Raw genomic sequence first — 12,739 nt, forward strand, 5'->3', positions numbered from 1 at the left:
ATGGGGCCCGGCACGCCCCTTCCTGAGGTAGCAAAATACGAGTCCAGAAAGATAATCGGTCGAAAACAACATGCCTCTCATTTCAAAAAACAAAAATCCATGCTAGAGTTAAAAGTGCAATTTTAAACCACCCAATTTGAACTAGTGGGGGAGCTGATTTCTCGAACCAACAACAGATGGGAGACTCGTACACAAGGATCTTATTAACTGCCAAATGTGGAGGAGAAGTAAACAAAACAAAAACTACCGATCACGCAAAGAAATGCCTTCGCTCTAACGTTTTTCAACTTAGCGGGAATACAAATAAAGAATGAAATACCTTATAAACATCTACTATCAAGAAAGAGGAATGTGACGAAAGAAAAATTATCCCGGACGCAATATTTATGAATGATGTGGGTGTAGGAATGAGATGTTCGTGGAACATCAAAAATAATTCACGACCGCAGCTTTGAAAAGAGAAAAATCAACACGCGCCGAAACGAAATTAATGTCGACGTAAGCCAATCCCATCGATTGCGCAACACATCAATTGCTAATAATAATGCACGATTCCTTTCGATCAGTTTTGCTAATCCAACAACAAGCTCAAAACAACAACTAATCAGAACAAGACTCTTCAAAAGGCCAAGGAAAGACTTGACGATATGAACACAGTGCCGATTGACCAAGCGGTTCCAAAAAAATAATTGAAATTTTAATTGAAATTGCGTCTACCTTGTTTCCTTTTGAGGACGTCCACAGATGTATGCTGTAGCTCTTCCGATTCTGATGACGCGATTGATTCCGACACATGGTCCAGGGGTCCGGGAATAAATGACGATGAACGCGGAAAGTAACTCTCTCGATTCTTTCCTAGTAACGTTGCTCAGCTCAAAGACTAGTGATAGACGTTGGACAACCTAGAAAATGTAATTTCAATCAAACTGTACAAAATACGTGAGGTTAAATAACACACGCTAAACAGACAGCAATAATTACCACATTTGATTTCACGATACCATGCCGTGTTGATGCGCAATCGACTCGCTGTTCTGCTTACCTGCGGTGCGCAAATCCAAATGTAATTCAATTGTACAACCGTTAAAATCAACAACAAACTACCTGTCTATCGGTAGGGATGACAATCGCATCGGCCGAGATAAGGTTGGACTGTTTTCAGTGATGTATTTAAAATGCCAGTTGATAATGCTAGGCCCTGATAACAAGCGTTCGAATACGACTGCACTTGTTCTAGTTCCAGTATCACTTGTGGCAAAGTCGTGACATACTGATTTTCAGTGGGAACGTCATTCGAAATCCAACGGCCAACGCCAGCTGTCGAAACAGAAAAATAATTGCTCTGTTTTATGGTCGTGAACCCAATCGACATGGCTACCTCATATGATGGATCAGTTCCACTTGGACAAGGCGGACAAGGATCAGTTTTTCCTGGTGAATTTGAAGGCCGTGAAGTGGCTGTCAAAAGGGTCGCGGTGTTTCGTCTTCGTAACAACAACGAAGAAGAAGCTCTAAAACAGTTAAAACATCCGAATATCGTCAAACTCTTCCACTGTGCAGCCGATGCCAATTTCAAGTTAGATTCTTTACGTACACTTCACGTTATGATAATTACCCTTTTCTTTTCCTCTGTGTAACCTTACGAAAGGTATTTTTATCTGGAACGCTGTGCTGCTTCGTTAGATCAAGTGTTTCTGCATCCAGGCGACCCTAAAAAATACAAAGGACCTAAATTACCGTACCATTACATAATTTTCTCTCAGTTGGCATCAGGTCTGGAGCACATCCATTCTAAAAAATTAATCCATCGAGATATTAAACCAGAAAACGTTCTCATCTTCGTGGATTCTACTGGCCAAGGCGATGAGGCAATCATCAAATGGGCTGACTTTGGACTCTCCAAGCCCGTGAATGAACGGGGAACGTACACGTTGAGTGAAGTAAGAGGAACCAGTAATTGGTACTCCCCCGAACTGTTGACATTGCTCTTGAACAAACAAGGGGCAGAAGAGCCCAGAGGTACTGTCAAAAGTGATGTCTTTGCCCTAGGCCTCGTCTTCGGTTACCTTCTCCTCAACGGGCAACATCCGTACGGTGGTCTTGAAGCTGAGATTCACAAAAACCTAATGAAAAAGAAAACGATCCAATTGAAGAGTGGGTTCTCATTAAATAACAAATCGAATAACTCAATTATACTTAAACACCGATTTTTTTTCTCCAGATATTTATCACTTACACTACGCTTATGACCTAATCAAGAAAATGTTGACACACGAACCCAACGATAGAATTACATCATCCGACGTAGTTAATCAATTGGAATCCAAAAAGAACAAGGTAATGGTAGCAGAGTCTGTTTTAATTGCCTGTCACAAGTCATCCATTGTTAACAATTTATTTCTATGTGCAAACTGAACAATTTAGATTGAAGAGCACGAAAAGAATTTTTTCCGACTGTGTGCGAATGGTCCCAACGACAAACTCCAGGATTTAATTAAAAGGGGAATCGACATAAATGCAATAGACAGGAACGGGTGCAACGCACTTCACATCTTGTGCGAAAATAATTCAAATGAAAATTTAATGTCCGTTACGAAACTTCTGATCAAACACGAAATCGACATCAATGCAAAGAATGCATGCGGAAATAACACCCTTCATGTTCTATGCGAGTTCTATTCAAGCGAAAATCTCTTGGACGCAATCGAACTCTTGATCAAACACGGAATCAATGTGAGTGACAAAAACGAGTTTGATCAGAATGCCCTACATATTTTATGTAGTTGCAATTCAAACGAAAACTTGTGTGACGCAATCAAACTCTTAGTTAAAAACGGAATCAACGCGAACGACACAGATAGCACCGGAAACAGGGCACTCCATTTAATATGCGAACACAATTCAAGCGAAAATTTACTAGACATAGTCGAGCTTTTGATTGAGTTAGGAGTAGACGTGAATGCACGAGACGCAGCTGGATGGAACGCTCTTCATTTTTTGTGTTAACATAATTCCAGCGAAAAGTTAATGGAAACAATCGAATTCTTAATCCAACAAGGAGTCGATAAAGCACCTGATGGTATTGACGCGCTGTCTCTCCTTCGCGACAATAACAGTCAAGGAAACGTCGAAGACATTATCCAATACTTCCAAACAACCGTCCCGTTGGCTCCGAATGAGATAAACATGGACACAAGTTGATCGATATTTTCTAACAAACAATTTCCATTTTACACTTGCCAAAATGTAGAGATGGCAACATGTTTATCAAGACAATACACGTGGTTTAAATCTTGCACCGATTTTGTCCGTTTACCGATGAACAAACTGCGGCATCATTTCAATTGCTACCACTAGAATCAGACGAATTGATGTCCACGCGGCAAAAAAAAGGGAAATTTGAAGAAAAAGAAATTCGATGCCATCGACGAATGGTTTGAAGTGGAATATTTTAGGCGAATAAATAGTGAGCAAATAGAGCCAAATTTTAGTTTCAGGGTTGTTTTAGTTACTTAGTTCGGGAAACTCATCTATCCTATACATCACGCAACTCCTCTTTCCCTGCCCGCCACCCCTTTGGATATTAGACGTTGCCAATATTACACGCTGCTCTATTTGATGAACGAACCAGCAGAGGTGAACTCTGGTAAAGTTTCCGCCACGATAGATACGAAAAGGCCATTGGCAAATATTTCAAAATCCTTACCTGAGTAGAACGATGCACTTGGAAAGGACGTGGTAGTTGGTAGAACTTCAGTTCTGGTGGAGTTTGTGGCTTCATTTCTTGAGAGTAAAGAAAAATCATAGCGTTTTACATCTTTATACTCATTGAATGCTTAATGTTAATTACCTTACATTCTCTCCGGCCCAGTTGTCCGTACAAGCATTTATAAGACTCCCTAATTGCAACCAGTTTTCTCTTTCCAGCTCGGGTACACTGCTGGTCAAAAGTATTGCAACACCAACATAAAATTGAATGACTCAATGTTGAACCAATGGGGATTAATCAACTAATAAGCCAAAGATGAATTGAAACCGTCTTACCACAGGTTCGGGACAGCAGATTTCAATTAATCGTAAAAGAGGCGGCTGAATGGACCATTCCAGAGCCACTGTACAGGATAATTAACGGTGACAACGAAGGTGTACCTGAAATTAGAGACGAAAATGTCAATATGCAGAGCTAGCCAGAACAAGACAAATGCGGATATTATTAATTACACGGCCATGAATCTTTTAGACGAACGATTGACCAATTTACAGCACTTCTCAACTGACTGTTTGCCTAATGTGGAATTTTTCAAACGATCTGGAAGGTAATTGTTGGTTAGACAATTTTCCTACCAAGGTGAGTTGTTCCATTGTTATCTTGCCTTAGTCATTAATCTAACACCCAGTACGGTATGGAACGAAACAAATAGCATTGAAAAAAGAGAACAAGAAAAAAAAGCCAACACGCTCAAGCTTATCTAGAAACGAAAGGACAAAGATAGAAATCAACAGAGAAAGCAAGCAAATAAGAATGAGAGAGTGAAAGAAAGACAACAAGGATCAACAAAACAAATACCACTCAAATCAATTAAAATTAATTACTTACCATCAATAAATATGCCGTAAATGTGAGCTCATGTTTGGCCATCTAACGGAACTTTGCATTTCCTTCACAAAAGACACACAAATTCAATTCGCGATTGACTGCTATTGCTCATCAAATTAAGTAGACACTGGAATAGAAAAACAACATTAAGTGACGAGATGGGAAGACAAACTATCAGGACTAGGATGTTATTTACCTGTTGGTTGTCAAGCGCAGTTAGTGCACGCTGTTCGAACGATGCCATAGAGTAACTGATAGTAGTTTGTAAACATGATTCATATCGTCCCTTGCAATACACATGGTCAGTGACTTGATTAGTGATACATGTTCAATGACTTTTATTATTAAGGTTTCCGAGATGTGATATGTCCTCTCGCTCCTCGGTCATTCATACAGCAATGCCTGGACTATCAAAGACAGCCAATGTTTGTCTTCAAATTAGTGTCGTCTGCAACAGCCTATAGACATTCACAGGGCAGACGATTCAAAGATGAAAACTATGAACGATGATCTATTTCTCACCAGTCGTATGCTAACCTAACCCCCATTATAAGGGTAAAAAGCTGCCAAGACTGTGAGAAACAATAGTAGCAAAACAAAATTTCTGCTAACTTAAGTTAGAAGTTCTGAAAATATTCCAATTCTTCCCAAAATCTCCCAATAAAACATTTCAAGATGAGCCAAATAGATCCTGTTGATATTTGCGACTCAAAGCTTCAAACTCTTTTCACTTCGAAGGGTTATGCAAGGCCAATAAATAACGAAAAAGTTAAACGCATTCATAAATGACCTTAGTGTGAAGAACAAATAAAAGCAAATTTAAATTTTAAAAACTGGCACAACTCACCAGATATGCGTTTTAGGACTTTCTGAAAGGGACCTTGAAACATTCACTAATACGATCCTTTTGGTGATCTAGTAATGATCGGCATTTCCTGCAGTGGATTATCGACTTGTAATCGTAGACGAAACGGAATAAACAGTTGCCTAGAACAAAAACATGTCGAATGTGATCGTCACCAACTTTTTGTCAGTGGGTTGTATATAATCGTACCTCATGGAGACAGATTAAACATGTTTAAAATTAATAACGTTAATAATAATTAAGATATCCTCCTTTGGTAAATAATTTTAGAGCTCTAAATGTAACTCACCAACACACAAATTGACCGCGTGGCACACGATCAGCTGGGTGTTCGCTTCACGACTAGTTTACGATGCTCCCTTCTAAAATTCGTTTGATGAAACTGAACTATACGACCCTGCTTGTTCAGAAAGTCGAATTACACCTAAATTTTACACAATGGAAATGGCCGCGTCATCGATGACGACAGATACACGCAGATACGTAGCTCACAAACCACAGTTCTTTCGAAATGATAGAGCACTAAAACAAGGGGAGTTGAATGTTTGTAACCACAAGATAACGACGACTACAACAGTTTCATTTCTTTAACTTATCGGTTACGTGTGAAAAAAAAGAACAAAATATTTTAAATATTCTATATCTGCATAGGAATGGCCTTGTTTCTCCGATCATTTCAGATGGATGACTATTTCCAATTGACTCAAACTGAATCAAATGTGTTCGTCTTCTATGGCCTTTTCCCATCCATCGGTCGCCATCCCAAGGTCAGGACCTGCCCCCTTCCCACAAGGAAAACTGAAACCCTCCCCCCTCCTAGAGGGAGCCAAAAATTGGCGCTCATCTAGTCATCATATCCATTGTGACCGACATCCACCTGTGGCATGTCGTTTCTGCATGGCTCTCTGTTAAAACTAACTGGTCTAAGTGTCTAATACAAAAGTTTTCAGCCGTATTCGGCTACAACAGTTAAGTGTTGAAATCCGGTGATGTATCAAGTGTTACTTGAGGTGCTGAACAATCTATTGACTGGCTTTTATTCATCCAGTTCAGCAATCAGCACTTGCTTAATTTTTGAAAAGAGAGAAAGAACAGCAACGGCAAAACGGTCAGCTGATTGTCATTTGGCGGGAATGCAGCAGCCCCACTTAAACGCCCACGGTGTTCTAGTTAATTTTTAGATGGCTGGGCTGCGTTTGAATACAATTAAAGGCGACAGAAGTTCTCTGCTCAATTCCAGGTCAGTTTTTAGATATTTTTTTGTGTCATCGCAATTTGACTTTTGAGAAACGCCTCAAATCTTGACCCCCTATTCAAATTGCAATCGTTTTGGGTTTTTCCTTCCATTGATTTAAGTGATATACTTGCAAATGATGCACTCAAGAATGACTTAAATCTCACAAATCATCGGCCCCGACTTTCAGTATCTTCTTCTCTGGCCACATTTCGCCATTTTGGCGCCATTTCTGATGCGATCGTGTTATAAAGTGGGAAGTTGACATCGTATGGCTCGATCTGACCAAGAATGCCGACCGGTTTTTAAGTTATAAATGGGGAAAGATCAAAGATTAGCTTTTTCCCAATTAGAATCTATTGTTGACCTAAACTTTTGAAGGTGACTAACCTATAAATTGTCTTTTCTCGATAGATGTCTGCTCTCTTAATAAATCATAAAATCAATTATTTAGAAGCCAATAATTTGGCTTTAAAAAAATGCCAGATATGGTCAGGATGTAATTATATGGGGGTTTTAAACAATCATTTAAACACTTGAATTATCAAATGGCTGGGCTGTTTATGTGAGCCACGCACTTTGACACTTCACTTGAGGATTTTTTTTTTTTTTTGTTTCACTGTCATTTTATGGACAAAAATCACTCTGCTAATTAGCATCGAGTTTTAAACCAACGATAAGTGTTGAATGACCTTGCAACATTTTAAATTTTGTTTGTTTGTTTCTTAATTTTTTCTTGTGGTTCTCCATAGGAAAAAGTTGTTTTTTATTTGCCCCTTAGTGGACGAAAAAAATTTCATCAATCGTAACACAGAATCTTTGTATTTCTCACCTGGACATGCTCGTTAATTCTATCATTTTCTATTTTACGCACATGCGGTTTGCAACAAGGCAACGTTTGGTGCTTTCAACTCAATTTCACTTCACTTTTACTCTTCTATTTTACCAGCTCAACCACTCGAGGAATTTCAAAATGGTCGAATGAGTTGCATTCAACTTGGCTAAAGGGTCAATGAATTGACAACACGGCGATTCAGTCACATTTTTGTAATTTTGAAAGGAAAAGTCAATCAGTCGGTGTGTTACAGCCGAGAAAGCGAGAAATTTGACTATTTTAGTGGTTAAAGATTTCGAGTATGAGACACTCGCCTTATTTTAATGTCATCGTCAACTAAGCGCAATGCATCGCCAGGAAATGAGTCAGGATTCAAACGAGAGCTGCTTCGTCCAGTAGTTTTAGGATTTCGTCCTTGTTCTTTATTCTATAATTGCTGCGTAAAATAGATCGTGCATCGTGGCCATCGGATACGACAGGAATTCTCAGTTGGATGAAGAGTCGAATTGCGTCGATTAAATTCGAGTTTGAATTGTTTCCACACAAATAATGGAGCGCATTCCGTCCATAGTTGTCCTTTGCATTGACATCAATTCCCAGTTGGATGAAGAGTCGAATTGCGTCGATTAAATTCGAGTTTGAATTGTTTCCACACAAATAATGGAGCGCATTCCGTCCATCGTTGTCCTTTGCATTGACATCAATTCCCAGTTGGATGAAGAGTCGAATTGCGTCGATTAAATTCGAGTTTGAATTGTTTCCACACAAATAATGGAGCGCATTCCATCCATCGTTGTCCTTTGCATTGACATCGATTCCCAGTTGGATTAAGAGTCGAATTGCGTCGATTAAATTCGAGTTTGAATTGAATCGACACAAAAAATGGAGCGCATTCCATCCAAATCTGTTCTTTGCATTGACATCAATTCCCAGTTGGACGAAGAGTCGAATTGCGTCGATTAAATTCGAGTTTGAATTGTTTCCACACAAATAATGGAGCGCATTCCGTCTATAGTTGTCCTTTGCATTGACATCAATTCCCAGTTGGATGAAGAGTCGAATTGCGTCGATTAAATTCGAGTTTGAATTGTTACAACACAAAAAATAGAGAGCATTCCGTCCATTGTTGACCTTTGCATTGACATCAATTCCCAGTTGGATTAAGAGTCCAATTGCGTCGGTTAAATTCGAGTTTGAATTGCTCCAACACAAATAATGGAGCGCATTCCGTCCAATTGTGTCCTTTGCATTCACATCAATTCCCAGTTGGATGAGGAGTCGAATTGTGTCCATTAAATTCGAGTGTGAATTGTTCGCACACAAACAATGGAGCGCATTCCATCCAATTGTGTCCTTTGCATTGACATCAATTCCCTCGCGGATTAAGAGTCGAATTGCGTCAAGTAAATTCGAGTTTGAATTGCTCCAACACAAAAAATAGAGCGCATTCCGTCCAAATTGGTCCTTTGCATTGACATCAATTCCCAAATGGATTAAGTCTTTAATTTTTTCTATTAGACCAGACGAAGAGTCCCGACGACATAGTTTACGCAATTCTTCTTCTTTTTCAGTGAGCTAGATTGAACAAATTTACGATTAGGTTGTTTCTTCCTTATTTAGGAAATAATATTAATATTACCTTATTGTTGATGGATTCCAGTTGTTCGACGACTTCTTTCGAAGTTATTCTTTTTTTCGGGTCGTGTTCCAACATTTTCCTTAGTAAGTCATCCTCATAATATTTGCGTAATTTTTCATCTATTTCTATAATAAAGCAACAAACTCTTTATTATTAGAAAATAAAAATAGGATGGAATTAAATTGGAAATTACTTTGCATATTCACTGGATTTCTTTCACTTATGTTTTGATGAATTTCTTTTTCGCTGGAACCGTAAAGATGTTCTCCCTTCAAGAAAAGATAACCGAAAACGAGTCCCAGGACAAACACATCGCTCTGGACGGTGCCCCAAAACTCTTCCTGTTCCGCCTTTTCTTCTTTGATGAGCTTTTCCAGCACTTCGGGTGCGTACCAAGTTCTGGTTCCTCTCACTCCAGACCACGAGTGTAATCCCTTTTCATTGACGGATTTGGCCAGTCCAAAATCAGACCATTTGATTATTATCTCTTCATTTTTGCCAGGACTTTTCATGATGAGGATATTACTCGGTTTAATGTCTCGATGGATTAAACGCTCTGAATGGATGTGTTCCAGTCCTTCAGCTAATTGGGAAAAAACTTTGATTTGACGTGGCATGGGTCCTTTGTATTTTTGGGGATCATCCGACTCCAAAAACAGTTGATCTAAAGAAGCGACACATAATTCCAATGCGTAGTACCTTGAACACATCAACGAAAACAAAAAATCAATTTTGAAATTACTTTGTTATTAAAAACGATAAAAAACATGTTACATAAAGTCGTTGTCCTTTTCAAAGTGAAGAAGTTGGACGATGTTTGGATGTTCTAACTTGAGCATTGCTTCTTCTTCTCTTTTGTCGACATGGCGTAATTCAACTCTTTTTACTGCGACTTCACGACCTCCGAACTTGCCTTTTGATACCGTACCAAAGCCACCTTGCCCGAGTATAGCATTGCGGTCGAACCAAATTTTCATTTCCTTTTTATCTTTTTTTTGCGAATAATAAAACGCACTCCAGCCACTGTTGTCTTTTGTCATCAGATTCATTCCGAGTTCCGTAAAAATTGTAACTGCGTCGGTTAAATTGGGGCTTGCATTGTAACGACACAAATAATGGAGCGCATTTGATCCATCGTTGGTCGTTGCTTTCGCGTCGATTCCGAATCGAATCAAGATTTGAATTGCTTTAATTAAGTTTTGGCTTGAATGGTATCGACACAAAAAGTGAATTGCATTCAATCCATCGTTGTCCTTTGCATTCACGTCCGTTTTGTTTTCGATGAGAAGTTGAATGACGTCGGTTAATTTTGGGCTGGAATAGTTTCGACAAATAAGATGGAGCGCATTCCTTCCACCGTCGTCCTTTGCGTTCAGATTAATTCCAAACTGAATGAATTTTTTAATATTTTCCGTTAGATCCAATCGATTGTCACGCCCACACAATTCAAGCAATTCTTTTTCTTTTCCAGCAATCTAAAGTGTATAAATTGAAATTTGTAAAGATGGATGTTTGACTAGCATTCAATTAGTTATACCTTATCTTTGATCGATTTTAATTTGTCGACCACTTGTGTTGATGTCATCCTTTTACCAGGGTCGTTTTCCAACATTTTTTTCAATAGGTCATTTTCGTAACAGTCGCGTAATTTTCCATCGATTTCTAAAATTGAGTTAAGATCTATTCATTAAAAAGAAAAAAAGGGAATTCTTGTCTGTACGAGGAATTACTTTGCATGTTGATGGGATTCCCTTTAATTATGTTTTGGGAAATTTCTTTTTCATTTTCCATGGAACCGTAGAGATGTTCGCCGTTCAAGAGAAGACTTCCGAAAACGAGTCCTAGTGAAAAGATGTCGCTCTTGGCAGCCTCTTTGAAATTTTTTTCTTCTACGTCTCTTTTACGTTTTCTTGTTAATTGCAACTCGGGTGCCAACCACTTGTTATTAAGCGACAGCAACTCAGGAGCTAACCACGCGTTATTTCCCCCGAGTTGATGTGTTTTTCCTTTTCCTCGTTCACTGACGTTTCTGGTCAGTTCAAACTTAGCCCATTTGAGAGTTGTCTCATCTTTGCCAGCAGATTCCACTGAGATCAGGACGTTTTCTGGTTGGATGTCTCCGTGAACTAAATTCTTGGAGTGGATGTGTTCGAGACCTAAAGCCAATTGAAGCAAAGCATCGATATGATGTGGCATCGGTCCGATGTATTTTTTGGGATCATTCGGGTCTAGGAACAGCTGATCTAAAGAAGCAGCACACGGTTCCAATTTATAGAAACTGGTAACGTGGTAATGAAAACAAAATCCAATCATTTTTTATGTAGAATTGCCGATAAAAAGAATAAGAAATATCTTACATGTAGTCGTCGTCATTTCCACAGCGAACATATTTGACGATGTTTGGATGATCTAACTTCGGCATAGCTTCTTCTTCTTTATTTTTGTGCACACGAAATACCCTAACTCTTTCAACATCACGACCTCCGAAATTTCTTTCAAACAGCTGACCTAAGTGATCCTCCATTTTCTCAACACTCGCAAAATACAAGATCGGTAAATAGTTCCGCAATAAACAGTTGTCGAATGACGATGTTGCGATGGCTTCATTCTAGTCCTATACGCAAATGGCCAACGCCCTAAGTTGATAACGTTTTATCTTCGAACAGCGCAATAAGATTTAATTTACTGGTCAGGTTTATCAGCAGGGAAAAGTGTCTCTTACGCAACGATTCGAGATCAACGGCCAATAATGAAGAGCTTTCGATCCTATGAATAATTATGACATTTTCCATTTGAAATCATTGGCTCTAAAATATAAATAAAAAGTCTCGATTACATTTTCTTTGTTTTTATTAATTTAAAATTTTTCTTTGTGATTTTTGGATGTGAAATATTTCAATTTTTGGTTATATAAATCATATTCGTTATCGTCGTTTTACCGTGTGCTTATCTACATGTAGTCATCAACGAATATGCGCCACTGCACGATCAAGTATCCCCCCCCCCTTTTTTTTTCTATTTGTATGTGTTTTATATTTTTTGCTGCTCCCCTTAGCAGGAGACGTTTCTCCTATTTAAAATTCATGATCTAACCTTCAGTTGTTTCCGTCAATTGCCTTTCGACAAAATGAACTGAATAAACCAGGTTAATTATTTCTTATGTAAGCCACCTTTTTTGTAGTTCATTTCTACGCATTTTGAATTTTCTGCAAACAAACCGACAAGTGTTTACATTTTTTAAAAACCTGTTAATGTTAGCCCAACATATGAGGCAGTTGACTGGGAACAACAAAGTTTTCAAATTATCAGCTGGGATTTTTCCGTTGGCTAATCCACTTATCTTGACGTGTGTTGACGCTGTTTGGCCCAATCTTTTAAACAGCAATTTTCAACTACGTACGAAATAGGGACTGATTTAAAGGCTTCAACGTGCAGTCGTGGAGGATGGACTGGACGTGGACGAACCGTTTGCCCATTTCAAATGGCCCATTTGTTTGATGAAAACAAAAGTGGGCAACGCTGGGCTGTCAATCAAACATGAAAGCAGGCTATGCATGAAAGAGTTGGAT

The 12,739-nt window shown here is 38.8% G+C and overlaps 4 protein-coding genes and 1 long non-coding RNA gene across 9 annotated transcripts in view; 3 read left to right on the top strand and 2 right to left on the bottom strand.

Annotated features, from left to right (window-relative positions):
* Positions 1-12,739, bottom strand: part of LOC116920391 — a 67,321-nt gene that overhangs the window by 14,959 nt on the left and 39,623 nt on the right. For all 4 annotated transcript variants that reach the window (XR_006644769.1, XR_006644770.1, XR_006644768.1 and 1 more), the window contains exons 24-28: positions 1,616-2,123; positions 1,379-1,552; positions 1,105-1,317; positions 982-1,042; positions 718-902 (exon numbers count right to left, since the gene is read on the bottom strand). This is a non-coding gene — a long non-coding RNA (uncharacterized LOC116920391). The remainder of the gene's footprint in view (positions 1-717; positions 903-981; positions 1,043-1,104; positions 1,318-1,378; positions 1,553-1,615; positions 2,124-12,739) is intronic.
* Positions 1-12,739, top strand: part of LOC116920272 (putative ankyrin repeat protein RF_0381) — a 51,771-nt gene that overhangs the window by 4,112 nt on the left and 34,920 nt on the right. The gene's annotated exons all lie outside the window — the stretch shown is intronic.
* On the top strand, positions 1,313-3,296 carry LOC116934908 (calcium-dependent protein kinase 2). Its single transcript, XM_045171720.1, is given in 4 exon segments — positions 1,313-1,576; positions 1,649-2,154; positions 2,222-2,337; positions 2,425-3,296. Coding segments are annotated over 4 exon segments (1,626 nt in total). The 5' UTR covers positions 1,313-1,349; the 3' UTR covers positions 3,202-3,296.
* LOC116920291 (death-associated protein kinase 1) overlaps positions 6,140-12,739 on the top strand; it is an 11,714-nt gene continuing 5,114 nt past the window's right edge. The window contains exon 1 of the mRNA XM_045171723.1: positions 6,140-6,702. The gene's annotated coding sequence lies outside the window, so the exon portion shown is untranslated. The remainder of the gene's footprint in view (positions 6,703-12,739) is intronic.
* LOC123470975 lies at positions 7,729-11,765 on the bottom strand. 2 transcript variants are annotated; one of them, XM_045171693.1, is made up of 7 exons: positions 11,528-11,765; positions 10,901-11,448; positions 10,708-10,850; positions 9,945-10,645; positions 9,364-9,869; positions 9,171-9,295; positions 7,729-9,106 (listed from the first exon to the last, which is right to left on the bottom strand). In XM_045171693.1, the coding sequence occupies exons 1-7, from the start codon at positions 11,692-11,694 to the stop codon at positions 7,904-7,906; spliced, it is 3,393 nt and encodes a 1,130-aa protein (XP_045027628.1). In that variant the 5' UTR covers positions 11,695-11,765; the 3' UTR covers positions 7,729-7,903. The 2 variants fall into 2 exon arrangements, with proteins under 2 accessions (XP_045027628.1, XP_045027629.1); XM_045171694.1 differs by having other exon boundaries at positions 10,708-10,832; positions 11,528-11,764.

This window comes from Daphnia magna, linkage group LG4 (assembly GCF_020631705.1).
Source record: "Daphnia magna isolate NIES linkage group LG4, ASM2063170v1.1, whole genome shotgun sequence".
NCBI classification, from domain to species: Eukaryota; Metazoa; Arthropoda; class Branchiopoda; order Diplostraca; family Daphniidae; genus Daphnia; species Daphnia magna.